General features: G+C 41.0%; 2 protein-coding genes across 2 annotated transcripts; one reads left to right on the top strand and one right to left on the bottom strand.

Moving 5' to 3' along the window:
- The first annotated feature begins 146 nt into the window (after nt 1-146).
- On the top strand, nt 147-5,181 carry got1 (glutamic-oxaloacetic transaminase 1, soluble). The gene is made up of 9 exons (XM_086169836.1): nt 147-329; nt 1,432-1,613; nt 1,717-1,840; nt 2,007-2,119; nt 2,203-2,307; nt 2,422-2,572; nt 3,229-3,394; nt 3,474-3,616; nt 3,804-5,181. The coding sequence occupies exons 1-9, from the start codon at nt 221-223 to the stop codon at nt 3,941-3,943; spliced, it is 1,233 nt and encodes a 410-aa protein (XP_086025962.1). The 5' UTR covers nt 147-220; the 3' UTR covers nt 3,944-5,181.
- cnnm1 (cyclin and CBS domain divalent metal cation transport mediator 1) lies at nt 4,908-20,940 on the bottom strand. The gene is made up of 10 exons (XM_086169824.1): nt 19,353-20,940; nt 15,703-15,846; nt 14,500-14,640; nt 14,183-14,352; nt 13,934-14,033; nt 12,868-13,013; nt 11,795-12,038; nt 10,339-10,443; nt 9,293-9,394; nt 4,908-7,758 (listed from the first exon to the last, which is right to left on the bottom strand). Exons 1-10 carry the CDS (start codon nt 20,800-20,802, stop codon nt 7,679-7,681), a joined length of 2,682 nt encoding a protein of 893 aa, XP_086025950.1. The 5' UTR covers nt 20,803-20,940; the 3' UTR covers nt 4,908-7,678.
- Nucleotides 20,941-23,192: the final 2,252 nt, after the last annotated feature.

Raw genomic sequence — 23,192 nt, 5'->3', positions numbered from 1 at the left:
ATTGGTTACTACGCTCTACGCCTTCGTTTCCTTGAACTTTGCCCTGCCTGAAATAGTTCCCGGGATTGGTTTAGGAGACTGAGCTCTATTCCTATTGGTTTATACTCTCACGCCCCCTCCATAATTTCCCGACTTGAAGCTGAAGGTGACAATCGGTCTCCTCGCCAAGCTGACAGCCTCAAATCTACGCAGGTCTTTTTTGTCATCGCCCGTCCCGGAGATGTCGGTGTTTTCTGAAGTCCCTCAAGCAGTTCCTGTAGCCGTCTTCAAGCTAACACAGGATTTTAACAACGACCAGTTTCCTAAAAAGGTGAACCTTGGAGTCGGAGGTAAAAAGACATTTTTGCCCAACTACCGGGCATCGGGGTGAAAGCAGAAGTCAATATCGACATTAAAAAAATGTGGCGTTAGTGTGGCTTGTTGTGTGTGAAGTAATAATCTGCCAACACGATTATTCTTAAATTTTTATTTGACCAGACCGATCCCCCACATTGATTAACGGTTAAGACACTATGGGTTTTATAAAATCCTTCATGGGAATTTGCTTTATTAAAAAAACATGTTATAATATCATGTAATATATTGATTGCATTTTATGTAGATTACTTTTTTTTCAAGATTAGGTTCACTAAGGTTGTATTTAGAATAAGCATGTTCACATTAGTTCTGCCAAGATGGAAATTACATTTGAATGGCAGGTCTGCCCCTGTCGACACAATATGAAATAGTGTAGTGTGTGGTAGATTTCGGTGACCAAGCCTGCTGCTTTATCCGTCCATACTTAGGATAATGTTATTAAGCAACTTTCCTGCACTACTGTGTGAACAATTTTGGTCTCCCCTCTTCTGCCTGACCTCTGACAGTAGACTGCATGGATTAGATTATATGTACTCTCTCAGTGGAGCAAGCTTCTCTCAGATGTCAAAATTTGCACTGTGCATTTCACTTAAGCCATGCAGTCCTCTGTGCGACAATTTTCAATGTTAATCATTATAAAACTGGTTTTCCTTGTGTATTCACATTGCGAAGGAACTGCCCTGTGAGAAATGCTGGTGGTGTTGAACGGGACTTTGCTACCTGAGTCCCATGATTAGTTCAGGGAGCTAAGGCCTCATAATCCCCTTCTCTCTGTGAGCTCAGCACACAGCAATCAGTTGCTGGACAGCTTGCAAATGTAGGCCAATGGATCTTCTGCTACAGACAGTCTCATTTCTCTCAAAATAAGATCAATTATCAATTTTCTCTATCCTTTATAGGTTCCATGCCAGTAAGATAAACACAAATCGTAGTTACAGTCTGTAGCTACAAGGCTGTTGAATGAAAAAGGAGACTATTTTGAAGTATGCTAAAAATGCTTGCTGTGGATATGATGAAGATCCTTTTCATTACTATGCATTTATCACTATTGGTTCTGTTTTTCCCCTTACACAGCCTACCGCACAGATGATGGCAAACCCTGGGTGTTGCCTGTGGTGAAGAAGGTGGAAAAGATTATTGTGCATGACGACTCTCTTAACCATGAATACTTGCCCATCCTGGGTTTAGCCGAGTTCAGATCCTCAGCTTCCAAGATAGCACTGGGGGATGACAGCCCTGCTATCCAGGAGAACAGGGTGTGTACAGATGGGCGAAAACCTGCATTATTGTTGTTGTAAACTGCACCTATGTTTTTCAACTTCTGCTAAATTTTATACCTACTAATTTCTGTATTGTCAGGTTGGGGCAGTTCAATGCCTTGGAGGAACGGGTGCATTGAAAATAGGGGCAGAATTCCTAAGACGGTTCTACAATGGAAGTAACAACACTAAAACACCCATCTATGTGTCTGCACCTACCTGGGGTATATGCATGCACGCATGCACTCACATGGCCAAATATTGCCTCTCATTCTATTTTTGCATCCAATGCAAAGCACTTGATAATGCATTGATATTTTAAAGCAGTTTCTGAAAATGTATTGTAAGGAAACGTTTTACCATAGTCTGTTCATTCATTATTCTTCACAGAAAATCACAATGCTGTATTTAACAATGCTGGCTTTGAGGATGTCCGTCCATACAAGTACTGGGATTCAGCGAAAAGGGGCCTTGACTTGGCAGGTTTCCTTGGCGACTTGGAGGTGAGGACTGAGAGATATGACTGACTCTAGGTGGTATTTTTCATTTTCGTTAGTGATTTAGCACTGCCTCATCTTTTCCTCAGAGTTGTCCCGAATACTCAATTTTTGTCCTGCATGCCTGTGCCCATAATCCGACAGGCACAGACCCTACACAGGAGCAATGGAAGCAAATTGCAGAAGTTATGATGGTATTACAAAATCACACACCTAAATATTTCATCGTTCTTTCTCAACCATCTTCAGTTTGGACGCAAATAAATTGTTTTTAACAATATTAAATTTTTTCCCATGTCCTATACCAGCGAAGGAAGCTCTTTGTGTTCTTTGACTCAGCCTATCAAGGATTTGCCTCAGGCAGCCTGAACAAAGATGCCTGGGCAATTCGCTTCTTTGTCTCCATGGGATTTGAAATGTTCTGTGCCCAGTCCTTCTCGAAAAATTTTGGCCTCTACAGTAAGTACAAGTTGTATCTAGCACATGAGCCCACAGGCTGATTAAGGCACTATCATCGGCCCATATCCCTATTAACTCATCTGTGATAAGGAACAAAATAATTTTTTTCCAAACTGTGGTATATCCCACACAAGAAATTCCCACCAAATGTTTGAGTTACTTTGCAAACCATGACTGTACAAAATGAGCAAGTTAGTCACCAAGATATTTACTATTTGCCATATTCTGCACATGTATGCAGCCTATTGTTTTCACAATGCTTTCATTTCCAAGTCTTGGATTTATGTTAAGAAAATTAATCCAAACAATCTGGATGCTTCATTAATCACAAAGATTTTTTCCATGGAATTAGGTGTCGGACTTCAATGTAAAAAGTGCTTTATTCTGCCTTATGTCATACACATCTGAATGTCTTTTGTAATGAAGATATTAGTCATCTACTAATCGGCCGAAGGTTCCCCTGAAATCTGCGAGAAATGTAAAAGAAAGCAGTCAAACTTGAGGTTCACGTCAATCGTAGACTTCAAAAAAGGAAGCTTATTTAAAATGTCATGTTAATACTCCATATATAGCTTTAAATGATTTCATTGACACTGTCTTCAGTTAAGATGGCAATCACTACAGGGATGTTTCATGCCATCTGTTTGTCTCTCCAGATGAGCGTGTGGGTAACCTGACCATTGTGGCCCGTGATGCTGACAACCTGAAGCGAATTCTGTCTCAGATGGAGAAGATTGTGAGGACCACCTGGTCTAATCCACCTTCTCAAGGCGCTCGGATTGTTGCTGTCACTCTCAACTCCCCTCAGCTCTTCTCTGAATGGTCAGCATCTATAGAATTGGCAGAGGTTTAACCATTTTACAAAATAACATGTGACAGACTTCTTTTCTTTTGACATCAGGGAGGAGAATGTGAAAACTATGGCTGACAGGGTGCTGCTGATGAGGGCTCAACTGAAGGCTAAGCTGCAGGCTTTGGGAACACCAGGGACCTGGGACCACATCACAGAGCAAATCGGCATGTTTAGCTTCACAGGCCTCAACCGTGAGTACCCACACACACACACACACACAGAATCAACGACAAAGTCCCCATGTATAGTCCACACCTCAGCTGCATCTCTTGAAGCAAAGTTTTCTGGTGTCTGTCTTTCATGCACTTAATTATACCTGCATGTGTGTAAAGATAATCTATTTGTAAACATAACCCAATTCTACTGTATTTCATGCAGCCAAGCAAGTGGAGTATATGGTGAAGGAGAGGCACATCTACTTAATGGCCAGTGGTCGTATCAACATGTGTGGTTTGACCAGCAAGAACATCGACTACGTGGCCGAATCCATCCACGCAGCTGTCACTCATGTCCAGTAGAAGACTGAAGTCCACTGTTCCTCAGTAGGTCCTCCTGCAACACAATTGGTCATCCTCATCCCAGGGATACTGTTGGTATCCAGCAGATAAGTCTCATTAGACTTTTTTGATTCTGATATTCATTCAGATAGTTGTCCTTACTAAACACGGCTGAACATATTGTAGAGCTGTTTCATTATGTAATTGACAAAGAAGGAATATTCTTGATATACAACTCCACCAAAAATAATATATTAGCTGAATATTAATTTATATAGCTCTCTTTTTAATTAATTTTCATTCAGTTTTGGTCTTGTGTGTGTCATACACAGTGTACAGTATATCGAGATTACCTCAGTTTAATTATATTTACTTGGACCATCCTAACAAGGATCTGAAAAAAGGTAGAACTACTACTTGATGAATTCCTATGGCTGTGATTCAGTTTTCTCTGCAGTACTGATTTTGATATTTAAATTTAATATCAGACTCATACACTCATCCATTCCATCTGTCGCTGACACATTTTGGGTTTTTAGCTTAATGATTATTGTGTTCTTTTAATTTCATCCCCACTAGAACTAGTGTAAGCATAAGGATGAACATATACTGCTTTATTTAAGTAAGCTGCTATTTAAGGAGTCCTGTCTTAAAGCCTTGAGTTTGACTTTACAAATGGATGTGATTACATCTGGATGACCGGGTGAGGCACCTAGATTTGGATTGACTGCCACCAGGGTAATGTCTTGGAAATAACACTCAACAAGATCTACTCAGCCATCCACTCAACTCTAAATGGAACTGTAACTCACAAAATGAACATAATATTGTATTTTAAGAAGACTTGAAATTTGTTAGGTCCACAGCTATTTCAGGAAATGATTGCTGAATGTAATGTGAAAGAGATTTTTGAAAAAAGATGTTTAAACTTGAACTTTACAACTTAATAATAAGAAAAATGTCTTATTCCTAACTGGGTTTTAAAGATTACCTCACTTTTGAGTTGCATTTCTGGAGCCGTCCCAATGGTAGTCCTTAATTTGTAATTACATGCTTCTAGTTGAAAGGTCAGATGTTTCTGGTTTTGACCAGTACCTGCCAAGTGGCTGAACAACATTTGTCTGTTTGAAGAACTATTGCACTATTGTGCAAGGCACTTTGTGTCAGTGACATAAACAGTAATGATCAACCAATTTGTTATCACTGTGAACATTACACAAGAGATAAACTCACTAATCTAATAAAAAACTTTCGTCCAATTGCTCAGTTGTCATTCATGCTTAGATTTATGCTTCAGCAATTATAATGAGTGTCACAATATTCATACTTTGTATCGCCAGGAAAGGGTTAACACAATAACAATATGAATGGAAAAGAGATGGACCAGACTCGTAGTTCATCAAGTTTATTAATAATTTAGTTTACTTTTAGTATTACATAGGTCTGTTTTTGTAACGTCTTTGGGTAACTTGCACAATAATCTTCTGAATTACAAAAGGTAACTTTCTTCTTTATCCCACTGTCAACCCCTGTGAACATAAATTAGTTAAAACCAAAGGCAACTTCTCTGAAAGCATATTGCTGAGAGACCTTTTCTGATTCAAGCTCATCCCCTTGCACGAGCCAGTTGTCAGATCAAAAGACTTCCACTTTGTGGTTTGTGTATATAGAGGGGTCAATGTGAAAAGCTTAGCAGTGCAGTATCCTTTGTACTTCCATAACCTTACCAGGCAGATTGAGTGTTGAACCCAATGTATGGTTGAGGAGAGTACGGACGTCACGTTTGCGTCACATTGGTTTCCTCCTATATCTCTCTTTCTCTATTATTCAGCAGTGCCCCCGACCAGTGTTTTACCAGCAGCTTCTTTGAAAGTAAGCTCGCAAAAGCTACAGCTGCACACACATTAAAAAAAAGTCATTATTCTTTTACTACAGTACTTAGTAAATTGTGAGAACAATGGCTTAACAATTTCCGTAAGCAAGCAGCAGTCTAGAAACGCCTATATCCTCCCCAGTCAATAAAGTGAACTTCTACCACTTCCACATGTCTCGGTCCCCTTGTGTCACTCATTATATATTTAAAAATTATCTTTATCTGAAATAAAACCTTTTTTTCTTCTGTAAATATCTATAAGCATCTCCTCTATCTTCATATATGATTGACAGAAGCAAAAGACTTCATTAACTCACACACTGCACCTCTTACAGGAGGCAGAGTTGCAGACTGCCATAATTCAATTCATGCATCCGTTTGCCTAAGCATGCATATGGAAAGCAGAGCTTTCTAATGGGGATAACGTCACAGTAAAGCAGCATAAAAACACATGCAAATAGTAACTAATGTCCCTTATTAATACTCAAAACATACATGAGGAGCAAAACTGTAGCTTATTGTTAATTGGTGTGTATCCAGCTGTTGTAGAACTGAGATGAAAATCACCATCAGTATAATGACCCTTCTTTTTGTTCTGCTAAATACAACCAGAAAATAGGCAAATGTGTTTGGAAATATTATGGCAAAAAATAAGGGTGTTACATTGGATGACAGCTCAGAAATTGTCAGTGCAGCTACGTATGCAGAGAACAGTGTGTCCTTAAAGAAAACACATGAAACCTGTCATTGAAAACGTGCATCCATTTACAATGTGAAGAAGAAACATTTAGTGAAAATGTGGTTGTCCACTGTCAACACAAAGCCTTTTCCACAAGATGATTGATATTGCTGTTTTCAAATTGCATTTGGTTTAAGAAGTTCCCCTTCACATAAAAAAAACAGCTGAGAAACTCTCATATCCCGGCACAGGTGTTTTCAGATGTCTGCAAGTCCCTCTAAAGTATAGCTTAGAGTAATAATGGATTGCTCTATTTTATTTTCAATATATCTTTTGAAAAAATTGTGCTCTGGTTTTGTGGCTTTTTCCTCTTGGTGTCTCATCAGTAGCTGGCACCCATATGGGAATGACTGGGCATTTCCCTGTGCAAATAGCCACCGCTAAACCTTATCGTGGCCATTAGACTTAACTTTAAAATACTCTAGCTAGAAAAGGAGAGTAGAGGCCTTAAAGTTTTTGAAACATTAAGTAAGTCCAGTTGCCAAAACAAGATTTACGAATGGACATGACCTAGATGACTGAGGATCATCATGGACCTGTGCTATTATAATTATCAGTACATGGGAACAGCCCTATAATTACATATGAATTAGTCCTGGTTCGTTATTGTTTGATAAAAAGAAACTGGCTCAGATATTATATGGGGAATTTGAAGCATTCCTTCTCTATTAACAGGTATAAAAGTAAGTAAAATATCAGAAATATAGCTAATGTAGAAACAGGATGATTAGTCTTTGAAACATTATGTTATGAATTAAATGGCCCATTTGAGATGAATATGGATGGAGCCACCAAAATGACATCCTTATACAATAAAATGTGATGAAAACCTGCTAAAATCAAATCTGTCCAGTGTGAGGCTGGATAAATCCAACAGTCTTATCGTCAGCAGTCTTCAAATTATTATGTTTATTATTTTTGTCTGCCCTATCCACTATCATCAATCGATGAGGACAAGAAGTCAGTCAAAAGCAGCACAAACTGTTTCCCTGGAGACCTGAGTCACCGGTACCTTTGTTCAACAGATAAGATGGCTCAGTTTCCTGTGAGAGCGTCTGTAATGAGATTAAGTGAGGAAAAAACTGTCGAACTGTCAGTGAGGAAGAGACATGGTGTGTCAGTGCTCTTCCTCAGTCTCACTGTGCTAGCTTGTCACAGGTAGATTGTCCACTCCTTCCTCCAAACTCCTATCTCCGTCCTGGGACCTTTTCCTTCTTTTATTACCTGGGAGCAGGATAGTGAGACAGAATTTAGAAAAAAAAATTAATTAGTCATTAAAAATCACCTAGTTGATTGCATTCTCTATCATTCCTTCCTATATAAAAAAAGAAAAAAGTGTTAGTCATTTGTAACGGTGCATCCTCTGGCTCAAATGAATAAATACATTATGTCAACAGAAACAGTAGCACCCCTCCGTGAGCTGCCACCTTACCGTGGTGGAGGGGTTTGCGCATCCCAGTGATCCTGGGAGCTATGTTGTCAGGGGCTTTATGCCCCTGGAAGGGTGACCCAAGGCAATCAGGTCCTTGGTGAGGGACCAGACAAAGTATGGCTCAGAAGACCCCATGAGGAAGACAATCATTGGACCCAGTTGTCCCTTGCCTGGACAGGGGTCACCTGGGCCCCCCTCCAGGAGCCAGGAGGTGGGGCTCACTGGCGAGTGCCTGGTGGCAGGGCCTTCACCCATGAAGCTTGGCCAGGCACAGCCTGAAGGAATGACATGGGTCCCTCTTCCCCTGGGCTCACCACCCAAAGGAAGGGCCAAGGGGGGCGGTTGTAGTGTGAGCCAGGCAGTAGTCAGAGCGGGGGACAATGGCGGTCAACTCGGCTGCAGAAGCTGGCTCTTGAAACATGGAATGTAACCTCTCTGGTGGGGAAGGAGCCCAAGCTGGTGCCTGAGGCTGAGAGATTCCGACTAGATATAGTCGGACTCACCTCGACTCACAGCGTGGAGTCTGGAACCAGGCCTCTCGAGAGGGGCAGGACTCTTTTTTTTTTTTTTTTTTACTCTTGAGTTTCCCCTTGTTTACAAGTGAGGGAAGGATGGCGTGGGAGATTGACAGGCACATTGGTGCGGAATCTGCAGCGATGCGGACTCTGTATCGGTCTGTCGTGATGAAGAGGGAGCCGAGCCAAAAGGCGAAGCTCTCAATTAGGTGGTCGATCTATGTTCCCACCCTCACCCATGGTCACAAGCTGTGAGTAATGACCAAAAGAACGAGATCGCGGATACAAGCGGTTGAAATAAGTTTCCTTCACAGGTCGGCCGGATTCTCCCTTAAAGATAGGGTGAGAAGTTAGGCCATCTGGGGGGAGCCCGGAATATGGTCACTGCTCCTCCGCATAGGTGGCTCAAACATCTGGTCAGGGTGCCTCCTGGATGCCTCTCGGGGGAGATGTTCCAGGCATTTCCATCTGGGAGGAGACCACGGGGAAGACCCAGGACATGCTGGAGAGACTGTCTCCTGGCTGGCTTAGGAACGCCTTGGGGTCCCTCCAGAGGAGCTGGACCATGTGGTCGGGGAGAGGGAGGTCTGGGCTTCACTGCTCCAGTTACCCAACTTCAAATAAGCGGGGAAAGATGACTAGATGGCTGAAGGAACAGTAGCAGCAGAAAGTAGGTTGTAGCGAAGGACTTAACCTATCATCTGTTGCTAAGATACACAAAGCACTGTTTCTATCCATGCCTGAAAACTTTAGAACATCTGATGTTATGTGTGGGCGCAATGTCACCTTTCATGACACATGGCTCACTCACTTAATTTACGCAATAGCTTCTTTCCAATGTTCTCCTCTGAGCTGGATAGAGATGGCGAGCTGATGACAGGAGAGGTGAATGGCTGTGATTCAGGAGGCACATCTGAAAGAGCAGGAAATTACAGGAAATAGATGGGATGCTGTAGAAATGACAAGATAAACAGATGATATGTGTGTAATGAAGATGTAAGTGCTTAACATAACAGCATCCACAAAATTATCCTTCAAGGTGTTTAGTTTCTTTGAAATAAATATGTGTCATTGATAGAAGACATTATAATTCCTTAAGGGTTCTTGAATTGATATTCTTTGGATTGCTCTGATTAAAATGAAAATCCTCGGAAAGGAGTGTTTTTTGGTTTTAGTTCATTTGCTCATAAAATCTACTCTCATGTCTTCTCTTTTTCATTTGCACTTATTCCTCCCTTTACAGTTATTTTAATACTGACAGCAAATTAGCATATGATTCCCTGTGGAGAAGGGAGCAGCAGTAAAGACGTAAAGAAGAAATGACAACTAAAAGTCCAACCAAAAGAAAGAAATTACAATTATCACATCTGCCAGAGATACAAACTATCATTGGCTTTAAAATAAAGGAAAAATGACAAATGAGTGTTAATTATAGGGTGCGCCCTTGTGGTCAAATAGAATATTACAACTGGAAATAAAAGAATCACCCGTTTCCATTGAAATAAGCTCACAGGTGAAAATAGAGAATGCTAAACAGTTTTGAAAAATCCTCTCCCTTGGATGATTTAATAACAACAATCTTGTTTGTAGAATGGGGTTTATAACTGCCTAAAATTTCTCAAGTGCTTTTTCGGGATTTTGTGAACTTTGATTTATCACCACTATGGGAGAAAATATTTTGTATTTCATTTCTTTATTGTCACTAAGAAATTATGCCACTGGATTTTTTATGATAGATTGGAAATGTCACTGTCAGGCAATCCTAATTCTGATTATCTTCATATGAACAAAAGAAGGGAGAGTTCGAGAGTTGAGGGATGCAGTCACCTGTTCTCCACATGCTCAAACGGCACTCACCTTTCTCCCCATAACTCTCCGGTCGATCCTCGTGGATGTATGGAATCTCGTCCATGCGGAGAAACACTGTGTCATTAGGACTTCTCTGGCCGTCCGACTTACTGCCTGCAGACAGAAATAACTAGCCCTTTTAGCAACTAGGTAAAAAAGCAATATTCTTTTCATTTTATTTTCAATGCAAGCAGGTGAGAGTTTGTGTCACTGAAGAAATTTAAAGTGCTGACACTTAAGCTAGTGATCTCACATTTCAATGGATTCCACCACTTTATTGACCATCTGGTAATTTTTTGTCTGAGCAAAACGCACCAACTCACTCAAACTAGGTGACGTGTCACCCAGGGCACAAGGCAGATGGTTGGTGGAAAATCCTTTAAGCTTTGAGGCCACACCAGATTGGTTGATGCCACATTTTCATTGGTCTTGCGAGGCATCCTCTGATTGTGATTTTGCAGGATTAATTCTCAACATATGATTTTCATATTAATTTCTCAAAGTGATAGTTACAGCAAAGGTATTTTATCTTTTTTTCCTTTCAATTTCTAAAATATCCTCAATTATTTCTTCAAATTCATTTGTGACACCATTATTGGTTATATTTACCTTTCAGACCCATTTGTGTATTGATTGTTCATGAGGCTAGAAGTGACCAAGTCACCTTGATGTATGAAAAATAATATTGATCTTGTTCTGTCCTGTCAATCTTTGTTTTTTTATTCGTTGTTAGCTCACAAAACACTCAGACTGTTTGAGCCTTTGAACCTTCTCTTCAAATGAAACCTCTCCTGAGCCATTGAGTGTGAGCCACGTGATTGCAAATTTGGTGTCTTGAATCCTGTGAGACTAACATGGAGTGGAAAATGAGACTCATTACAATTGTGTTTGTAAGAGACGGCAGAAGAAATGTTATAGTACTCTGATAACATTGTTATGTCAGACCAAAGTACTGAATGGAGAGATTAAATATTAATCCCAAGAAGTGAAATATGGAAACGTTTTGGGGAAGCAGTAGATGAACTGTATTGCTTACGAAAAAGATACCGGCGAGAGATACTAAAATATTTATGCTCCAAAGTAGAGCATTTAGAACAAGTCAAAGAGTGCTTTGTGACATTTGAAATATAGCCATAATTTTAAAATGGAAGGAGGAAGAAGACAAGAGTAAGTCACATATTATTGCTAAATAGCAGTTAATTTAAAAAAAAAAAAATTGTATATACCTATCTGTGCTGGTGCTTTAATGCTTCACCCTTGAGGTGGCCAGTAACAGACTAACCTAATTTTAGGCGGCCTAGCAGTTATATTTCACATCTGTGTGGAAAACCAAGGGTAATTGGAAATACCTATTAAAATTCATGCTTGATTTTTGTTTTTTATTCAATATCTATAATGGGTGTGTACAATGATGTGGTATTTAAGTAACGACACTTATGATAATAGTAAAAGCTTCACTACTTACGAACAATTCGATTTCTTTCATTAAGCTTGGACGTGTTGCGAAGGCCACCGTGGGGATGGAGATGTGCAAGGCGTGCCAGCCCCAGACGAGTGTGTGTGTGTGTCAAGGGGAGGGCAATGCTGTGTGAGCGGGCTTCTGGGACAGGAGGCCTCCCTTTGGTCTCTGGCTCGATGGGGTCTGGAGTCTGAGGGGAACTGTCCATTCTTGTGGCTGTGAGGGCATTCTGGTAGTGATTTCTGGTGATCTGAAGGTGTCCAACATCCAGCAACTATTATCAGCACTTACTCTATATCATCTTGGTATCATATATTTGCAAAAGATATCACTGCATTATATGAATCAATACTCATAACAAATAAAAGCTGGATCTGTCTTTGCATTTGTGACTACTTTCATAGGTTTGGAGCCCCAAGGCAGAGAACATACACAGGTAGAAGTGCACCTTGAAATGGTTCAGACTGAATGAACCCACTAGTGATCTAGTATTTATACCTAATGCAGAACATATAAATTATTTATGAATGGTATACTTTGTATTGTCATTGTAACACTTAAGAGTACTGTCAGTGAGGAAGAAACAAACATTTTTTGAATATACAGTAGATAAGTAAATGTTAGTAGCTAATTTTCTGCATTTTAAGAGAAAAATAATTTCATCTAATATCCTCTTAAAGATATTTCTTCTTCACTTGAGCTGCCAGCCTCTAAGTTCACTCTGCATGTATGGAGGGAACATGACCTGTAAACGGGAGGAGAGGTTGAAGTGAACCGAATCCATTCTTTCAAAGCTAAACGGTCGAAATGGAGCTTAATTATCCCAGATGATTAAAGGGAAGAGGGCGCGTAGAGGGGAAAGCAAAGAGGCAGGATGTCTGTGTTCAGTCAGAATCAGGGATTAAGACATATTAAAAGGAAAATGCGGCAGCACAGGAAGAGTTTGGATTTGCAGAATATTTGAAGATTTAATGGGTGAACTTTGGAGTGCAATTGCACATGGTTCGACCAAGCCTTTTTTTCTTAGTCCTTAATGTTTAGCCCTTCCTGTATTGTTTGTATGCATTTAAGCATGTAACCTTGATGATCTGCAGATCTGAGAGCTGCCGGACCGAGTAGTCTGGAAAGTAGACCCCTCCCCCTGATGTGAGCTGGTTTACACTGCCGCCACTCCACAAAGAATCCAATTGGTTCAGGCCACTGCCACGAGAACTGTACCTATGACCTGTGTTGAAGAGAGCAAGAGAACATTTTAAGTTGCAATTTTGAGTCATATCAGTAAAGGTAAACCGATCTTTAAATCTGCTCTTAATGTGTCTATTCGGGGAATGAGGAGAGGCAGGTGGTATCATGCATGCACATTTGTTTCAAAATCATTTCATCCTTGAATCTTGGAATCTTTTTATTTATTCATTTTTTTCTTCAACCTTCATTTCTCCCTCCCTCGAAACCTTTTATTCCACTCTAGAGTTTAACTGTCAAATGAAACTTTGGCATTTGCAACGATTCAGAGTCATCCAGATCATGCTACTTATTATTTAAACTTTTAACAGCAACTTGACCTTTTTAACAAGCAAAAGAGGGGATACTACTATTAATAATAATAATAACAATAATATATATAAATATGTATTATATATCACAGGTCATTTTTTCTGTATTGCATCCTACTTCAGAGTTGTGTTCATCTTAGATATAATACATATGTTGTTACTTAACTTACTTAATTTCTGACATTTAATATCCAAATTAGCAAACCAGAGATGAAACTGAGATTTCGTAGTTAATTCGTAGCTGTCCACCAAGGAAAAATGTGAAAAGTGTAGAGAAAGACACAGAGAGAAAGCAAGAGAGAAGAGACTGTCTTTCTGCCTACACTGCAGATTAGCTGGTTGTCATAATCCTGGGCAGGCTATGGTCTTCCACTGGGAAATTCTCTAGAATCTTGCTTTTTAATTACTTCCCTCAGCTGCTGGTGCTCTTTCCTTACAGAGACTGGGTGGGATTTACTTTGTGTCCTTCTACCTTCATTTTTTTTCTATTATCGCTAGACTCTTCCTATCACCATTATCCTCACCACTAAAACCATAACTGTTCCCACTTTATTTCCAGAAACAACATAATCATAGTAATTAGAGTACATACCAGTAGGCACTGGTGGGATGAGAGCCGGCATGCCATAGTAGGAAAATGCTCCATTTTCAAAGCGAAGGGCCTCCTTTCCTATCTCTACCTCCACCCTACCCTGCAACAACAGCCATACAGTTGCATAAACTCTACATACAATGTGAGACATGTAAACTGATAAGTCATCGAAGGGAGCCTCCCGCACAGAAGAGAAAGAAATTGCATTTATATAAATAGCGAGGGTAAACAAAATAATGTTCAAGCTACCTGGAGAATGAGGACAAAGTAGTCAACAGGTTTGTTTCTTTGGAAGAGGTAGTGTTGAGGATCGTGTTTGTTCTTAGGATTGAACTTGAGTTCCTGAACAACACTGGGATGTTTGATCAGACGAAGCAGGATCTTCTCTGACAAGTAACAAGGCCTGAATGGTTCCACCTCTGCACGAGCATTGAAATGCACACAAAAACACACAAAATAAGCAAATGAGCCCCATATTGGCTCAGTGTAACGGGTTTTCATTGTCATTTTTTTGCAGTTGCATTGTTAAGTTGCACAAACACATAAAAAAACAAAACAAACGCTACCTGTTGCCAAGAAGCGATGTGTTGCAAGCAATAGCTGGGGTGACATTTTCACCTTCAGCTCATTTTCTGACAGTTTGAAGATAGAAAAGTCCTGCTGTTTCCTTTCGTGGTTTGATACTCGCCTCTTGGTCCGATTATCAGCTAGAAAACAAATTATACCAGCAGAAATGCAAAGTGCTCATTCACATAACATACATAACATACAGAGACAAAGACTTTACAATTTCCTTTGTAAGCTTGTCAATTTACTCAGTTTTTGACTGCAAGTCAGATTAAGAGGGAAATATAGTTCTACTGTTTAAAATTGACAGGGATTTATATGTCACATGCTAAGAAAGACAATAAATCTATTTCTGTCAATTTTTATTCCACCTTAGATTCCTTCTGAATATCCAGAGCTGAGCAGATACACATTTGACTGATAATTATTCAAACTTTGTGGATGTGAAGACTGCTAAACAAGTAATATTTCTCAAAATAAATCATATCTGCAGTATTAACAGCTTGCGCTTTAAATACCTGTAGTACACGTGTGAGATTAGTTCCCCTGTGCAATATTCATATTTGCAAGGAATAAAATGCCAACAAAAACAAAGTAGCAAGAATGTCCACCCCTTGTGTATTTACTGCTTGTAATTACATTTTTAATATGCATTTGCGAAACAGAAATATCAGCCCTATGCATGTGTATATAAATATAAGTGTGGCTTCAAAATCATTATCAGGGGAGTGAGACCAAATTAGATATGAAAAAAAAATCTGTTTGACATTTTAATTCCTCTGTGTGGAGAATCTTCTCAGCCAATTAAAGATGAACGGATTATAGTGATTATCTGTGACAGTGGGCCATTAATTCGCACAATTTAATTATGCATCAGCAGGCAGCTGGGGAATAGCAGGAAGGAGTGTGGGATCAATTGATCAAAAGTTAAATGAGAAGACGGCAAATTAGGTGGATGTAGTGGTATTATTATTATTATCATTATTATTATTATTATTATTATTATTATTATTGTTATTATTATCATTTTCAACGTCATCGTTATTACACCTAATTATTGCTATGTTGTTATTTTGAGTCTTTCTGCTTATTTCATTTCTGATGAATATTCTTTTTTATCTGTCTTAAATGAAATAATCTATTTACCAATGAACGTAATAATATGTTAATTTGAAGCAAATGAAGCAAGCTATTATACATACTGTAAAGATCTGTTTCATCCACAATCTCGGATTTGATGATCTCTTCTATAACGTCCTCCAGGGTGACGATGCCCATCACCTCATAGAAAGGGTCTCCCTCCCCCTCACTGTTCACCCTCTGAACCACAGCCAGGTGAGATTTGCCTACAATAAGACAAAAAAGGGGGTTCATAAAGTAAAAAGTGCTGCAAGGTCGAGGCTGAAGTCTTGCGAGCAAAACTGCAATTGTGATAAATTTGGACACACTGAATAAAAATAGCACAAGTGAACAGCCTCCAACTAGATTGGTGCACTCAAGATGAAAATCAGTGTGAGGGGCCATAAATATTGGAGAAATATGCATATGTTGGAGCCTGGATATAAAATCTCTTTTATGACAGGACAGCCCATGTGTGTGTGTTAGACTCAGTTGAGAAATGAGTTGGTTTTGGAGGATTAGTCTGGAGACATAGGAAGACATTGGAAGACATAGGCCTTACATAAACACTGCTATTATGCAATCAGTCTGGAGATGTGCACATCTGCTGACGAAACTGCCCATACTGCTGCCACCTTTGTAGCAGCACATAAATGCAAACACACGCAAACACATACATGAGCAAACCCCACTCAGGGTCAGCAGGTGTTTGGCTTAGCAAGGATCAGCATGCCAGATACAATCCCCAACAGCATCTCTGGATCCAGTCATTGAACCAATGTGACAAGTTGACACTGCTGCAAAAATTCCAGAGACACAAGGAGAGAGAGCACAAACTGACCTTGAAACTTGCACAGCTCCACGACTGATTTTATTTTTCTACTAATGACAAAGGACCACAGATCAGAAATTCACACACAAACATCACCGACCTTACTGTGAACCAAATCACTGGCTCATTCGGGATTGGACGATTTAGGGGATCACTGCCAGAGGATAAAATGGATCAACTGTTTTAATCTACTGGAACAACAACCAGAAAAAAAATAAAAAAAAGATTGACTGACAGGCCACCATGAAACAAGTCACTGCACAAGATTGGCTGATGATGAGACTTGCCCCTGTTTTGGGGTCAGCCTGTCTAAAGAGCTCAGGTGAGTCAGTTGTGGATGTGCCCTCAGCCGCTGATGTGCCTGGGCAGTGCATTACATCATTCACAGATTATATAATACTCTTGCAGAACAACACACGCACACTTACCAGACTAATACACATACATACCCGGAATGAAACTAATTACTGTTGATGCCCCCTTTGCAAATGTTCCTGCCCTACCAGTTTTCCAGCATTGCATTTCTGTCTAACTACAGAAAATACACTGTCATATAACTTTTCCTGACAATAACTGTTGAATAGTATCTTTATTTGTTAGGGAAAAACAGACTGTAGACTGAAAAAAATGATATTGTGAATTGGATCTGTGTGTGTGTGACACAAAAGTATATTTTTCTTGTGCGAATTTGATTTAAAGCCACAAAGTATAACGTTACCTGATAGAATATGCTACCCTTTGGGGGAATGTTCCTAATTTCACAATCCCCCAAGAGGAGGGATAGATGCTCTTCTTTTCTTTTTCTGTTGCAGCAGGGTACTACTTAGTTTAGGACCATTTCTGGTTGTTGGTAGCCTACCTCCATAGAAAGTCATTCAACCAAATCCAAAATTATTTTGCACATATCCTGTTTTACATATTTTTTACATTACAACAATAATAGTAGTAGTTGTAGTAATAGTAGTAGTAATAATAAAGATATTTGTATAGTTTGTAGTTGTTATTTCTGAAGACAAAAGGTTTCCTGGATCAACAAAACCAATGAGCAAAGAGATTGCCTCCTCTGCCTCTGTCATTCAAGGTTGACTTCCTGCATTGTTATGTCTAAAGGCAAAATACTTGTTTCAAACATCATTATTTCAGCTTATTGAATGCATGAGATACAATGAGTGCTTCAGAATGATATTATATTATATTATATTATATTATATTATATTATATTATATTATATTATATTATATTATATTATATTATATTATGATTTCCTGACTCCACACCTATCATTCAATAAATTAAGGTCACTTGCATTAGGCAATTTGTTGCGCACAACACACATACACACACACACACGGAACGGAAAACCATCTTCATGTTTTATTACAAGGAACATAGAAAACCAGCTACTTGTGTAAAAGTGTGACTTCATTTAGACCACACAGTAATCAAGTGTTCCTCTTGGGCTATCTTTCACTATCCAAAGTACCTTTGCAGTCCTGGTTTATTTCACTTGAGTTATAGATGACATTTCATTTTGCTTATGTAAACAGAGACCCCTGACCATCACCCACCTCAGTAAGACATCATTATTACTACTTCCAAGCAGTAGAAGCTTTTAATTCACAAGAGAGCAAAGTAGATTGAAGGGGAAAGGGGAGGGAAAGGTTGAAGCTGAATTTTTAATGATTGCTCTGCAGGCTTGGATTGCACCAACCTACTGAGTGGAAGAAGGTTCAAAGTCACAGCATGGCGGCAATTAGTTGTAGGGCAACACACTGAAGGTGATGCCTGACTTCACCTTTCCAAACAATGATAAATGACAGCATGTGGTCACAATGCGATTACTTAAAACAGACAACACATATCTTTCATAATCATGAACAAGATGAGGCAATTGGCCTCCTGACATATAAGTGGCAATCCAATTCATGACCCTACCAAAGTCACTCCTCTTACATTATAACCAGACAGCCAAACCCTCCCTACTGACGTCTATTGAACTTGCTGTGTCAATGAAACAGATTTATAGCTTCATCTCCTGAGCATAAGCCAATGCCAATGAAATCCTTATGTAATGGCCCTTCGAGAAACACCCCCATATGTCTCTGTTTTACCATATAATGCGCTCAAGGGAGCGGTTTTAGGCGGACTCCACAGAGCATCAATTCAAAGTCTGACTCTTGTGTTTATTATCACGAATGAGCAAAGTCCCTGGAGCTAGGCGACAGAGTTTTGCTGGGTAGCGAACAAATGCTCTCTCTGTGTGAAGGATTGGCTGCAGACATACTTTGCAGCAAAGATGTCTATCAGACAAGGAACAAGTATATTAAAAGAAATGTAATATTTATCAACCCCGGATCACTTGTAGCGGATGAAAACTGACTTTTCTCTTGGTTAATCGTATTTGTGGTGATGAACCGAGAGAAGTCAATATATTTGATGACAATACATGGCATGATAAAAAATGGTTTTCAGGGGAAGATAAAAACTCCCAGAGCTGTTGTCAATTACTTGCACCGCCTAAACTTAAGATAACCCCGTGTAGCCTGTAACCGGTGGTTGAACCGCTCTGTATGACATTGCTTCAGATTTCACAGATGGCTATCACTACTGTAGGGATCAAAGGGTCTTATTGGCTGACCCAGCGTGATCCAATGAACTGATGTATACTCTTGACTTATGCTATGATTACTTGGTTTTATGTGCACAGTCACTTCAAAGGCCCCCTTTTCCCCCCATCTAGGTGCCAGAAGCTACAGCGCTTAGAATGTGCCTTAAAGCATATGGTGGCTTCAGATGCAGTCTGCATCCTCAGCTAGAGGTAAATCACAAGTTCTGAAGACAACAGATGCACATCCTTTTCGCCAGGTCTAGGCTAGGTCTGACTTTTTAAAACGTAATTACCTCTCTTGAATTCCTCCAGCATCACATCCAGTTTGGTGTCGTTGAACACGCAGTGCATGGGATGCTTGTAAAACTGAGTGATTGTTTTCAGCGGCGTGCAGTCATCCGGATCCACGAAGGCCAGATCTTTGACGAACAGGATGTCCACGATGTTGGATCGTTCGTTCTCGTACACCGGGATCCTCGTGAAGCCACTTTGCATCACGTCGGACATTGTGCAGAAGTCCAGCACCGCGTCCGACGACAGCATGTAGCAGTCGGACAGCGGGGTCAGCACGTCCTCCACCGTTTTGGTCCTCAGCTCCAGAGCTCCTTGGATGATGTTGAGCTCCTCTTTGACGAGATCGTGGTACGGATCCGTGACGCGCAGCATGGCCACCAGCTTCTCCCTGGTGTAGAAGTTGCTGATCTCCTGGTGCAGCATGATGTCCAGGATTTTGGACACCGGATAGGCGATCGGGAAGAACAGCAGCATCAACAGGCGGGTGGCGCAGAGGGTCTTGGAGGCGATGGCGAGACTGTGCCGTGACGCAACCGAGTGGGGAAGAATCTCGCCGATAAAGAATATCCCTAACGTGCAGGAGGTAGTGGAGAGAGCGGTCATTCCCAAAATCTGGCACATCCAGACCACGAAGCACGTATTGGTGAGCACGTTGCCCAGCACTACGGTGCAGAGGATGTAGTTGCCGTGTTTGCGCACGGACTCGATCTTCCGTGCGTATTTTTGCTCCTTCTCCGTGCCGCTGTTCTGCAAGACCCGCAGCTCCACGGGGTCCAGCGCGAGCATGCTGATGTTCAACCCGCTGCAGAGCGCTGACAGTCCGAGCAACAGCACGGATACACCCGCCTGCAGCCAGGCGTCTGCTTCCGGAGGTCTCTCCACCACCGCCAGCCAGAAGTCTCTGCTGTTGAAATGTTCCCATTTCGCCCCGTCAAATGCGCACAGGGAATAATATTTGATCGCCTCGCCTCTGCGCAGTTTTTTAGCAACCAGCTCCAACAAAACGGAGTTGCGACTGGAGATGGATCTGAAGGAACCGAGCAGCTCGATGTCGGAACTCCGGGCGCTCTCCTCCTCGCAAGGGTTCCCGCCGGAGAGAAGCCGCTGGTCCGCGTCCCCGCCGTCCCCGCCTCGTTCCTCTATGAAAGCGATCCACGGCGCGGCGGGAGCTCCGTGGGCTCCGCCGCTGTTATTGACACTATTGTGATGCTCCGTCGCCGGGTAGGAAGAGTAGTAAACCCTCAGTATGAAGCGGGTCCCCTCGGTCGCCTTCAGTATCCCATCCTGCACGGACAGCTCCCCGCTGCGGGTGTCTTCCGGCCGGACACCGAGCAGCGCTGCCGAAGGAGCCGGAAGAGAGGAGAGGGTGATGGTTAGAAGGAGGAGGGAGAGCCGGCGAGGATGCGGGATGCGGGAGCGAGCAGCATCCGCAGCATCCGCAGCCATCATGCTGAATGAACTAAAAAAAGGACACGGGAGATCTGGGTCACGTGGTTTGCGGATGGGATGGATGGAGCAGCTGGGTGGCCATATCCACGGAACTGAGGATGGGTATGTTCCCGTGCGTGGATGCAATTTTCAAGTGAACAGCGAGAGACTGAGAGGGAGGGGGAGGGGGGGGGCAGAGTCCTTAAACATACACGATGCGCCGTGACGTCGCCGCGTCCTGTTTTTGTTTTTTATTTTATATTTCTATTTTTTTGCTTTCTATCACTTTCTAAAAATAGAAGGCGAGAATTGCCCGTCGTGAATGGTTTATGTTACACACTCTTACGAAGCTCTCACACGCACCCACCGTCATCATTTACATGCACAGTCTGCGAATTTAAAATAAAGCGAACAAAAAAAATACACTCAGACGCTCTCGAAAACACCTATTTTTTTATGCGTGATTCTGTGTGTGTGTGTGTGTGTGTGCGCAATGTTAAGTTGTGGATGTTATGCAACCAGATTTCCACCACCAGATGGCAGTATAACCCCCATTTTAAAACCCTCATCTGGTTGAGCGTTCAGTAAAACTGAAATGTTCCAGTCCAATGTCACCCAGGACAGCTCAAATATACAGGGTCCATTTTTACTCACAGCATGTATTATCAAAACCTGATATTGTGAATATGAGCCATTTTTGTCAAATTGCTTGGGTTCTCATGGATCCCTCATTCATTCAATGGTTAAACGGAGCTGTAGAAAATGTAAGTTTCCTTTATTTAAATAGCTTTGGAACATCTTCTGCGATGTATGAGTTCTTTGTTGGGCTGCTGAAATCTAATGGTAATATTATTTGTCTCCTTTTAATTATCCATCTTAACAAACAGTCACTTGAAGCGGTAAAATGTGTGGGAAAATTAGGAGTCCAGAAATGCTGTTCTATCATTCAGATCACTCACTCTAATTTGTTGAGCGGGGCAAATGCATGAAACATTACTTCATATAAAATACAAAACAGATGTCATGCATACAGATTTCTAGCCGAGGCTCATTTGCAACGCAACGGTAGACAGGCTCTAAAAAGTTTTTTCAATCTTGGTTTTGGATCAAATATATATACAAATACTGTATATGTAAGTTACATAAATGTCAGATACTTGACATGAAAACATTGCCGCTTAGGTTAAGTTCATTTACTTCAATACCCTTGACACAGACTGGAAGTCACCATCAGCATCACCGGTACATGTTTTATCAAACATCAACATTTGAAATCGACACCCTGTAATGGAAGCATGTCAAAATGAAGCTCCCAGGGGCTGAGAATTAGTCTTAGTGGGACTCCATGCATGTTCAGGAGACAGTAGGATATAATACAACATATTCTCCGTTCGCAGTATCAATCCACAATAGAGGAAAAAGCAGTGAATATATCGTGACAGCAACATCCAGTGCAGCTGCAAGGTTTCATAACAGAGCAAAGAGACTTAACCAGAATGCCCAGATTGCTGCTTTTAGAAATTCTGCTGAAGCTGTCCGTGTGATGTTGTGGTAAATCCAGCCTGGCAGTTGTTCTTGTTTTTTTCCGCCAGGCTGTTATTAAAACGTGTCAAACGGCTTTCTGGGCCATTTCATTAATATGTTGCAGGTTTTTTGAGGTGGATAAAGATTTTTCTTTTTAATTGGGCTCCCTTTGCATTTTTTTCAGGGTCATGGTGCATGGTAAAATTGTAAAGTGGCGACTGTCTGCAGTTGCATCCCTTTTCCGGGAAAGTGAAAAGTAAAAAAACAAAAAAATACACAGAAGGGGTTCACTGAATCATTTACTTGATAAGATTTGTTTGGATGGTTTGACGCATATTTTTCAAGTCCTCAAATTACTCCAAAGAAAGTATAGGTGGACACAATCCAGTTCTAGTTGTATCTTACGTTTGAGATAAATCGAAGTCATCGGTGGCTGTTCTTCGTCCCCATCAGGTGCACTCCAGGAGTCAGAGGATGGGAAGAAAAAGGAAAAAGAAAAGAAAGGAAAAATGAACTAGACGAAAAGTGAGGGGTTTCTCTTCACTGGCCGGGATGAGAGCTGAAGCGCCGCACTTATTTTGTTTTACTCTTGAACCCCGCGGGGCGTTCAGGCTCCCCTCTGCAAACTCCCGCTTGGTTTATCAAAACTATTTTTATGATCCGGATTAACTGGATTATTTTGGGCCCGTTATACAAAATGCCGCAAAAAAAAAAACAAAAAAAAAAACTGGGGCCTGTTCTTTCCACAAAAAAAAAAAAAAAAAAAAAAAAAAAACAGCCGCGAGTGAGTGAGTGATGAACACGTTGTTTCGCATTTACAAGGCAGGAAACCGAAGGTGAGAACAACGGCGGGAAAATCTTAAACACCTGAACGCACCCTGGTCTTC

The sequence above is a fragment of the Fistularia commersonii genome, chromosome 2, assembly GCF_037954325.1.
Source record: "Fistularia commersonii isolate RoL2024-O1a breed Wild chromosome 2, RoL_Fcom_v1.0, whole genome shotgun sequence".
NCBI classification, from domain to species: domain Eukaryota; kingdom Metazoa; phylum Chordata; class Actinopteri; order Syngnathiformes; family Fistulariidae; genus Fistularia; species Fistularia commersonii.
The sequence above is the reverse complement of the archived record's forward strand: the minus strand, read 5'-3'. Positions and strand labels throughout refer to the sequence as shown.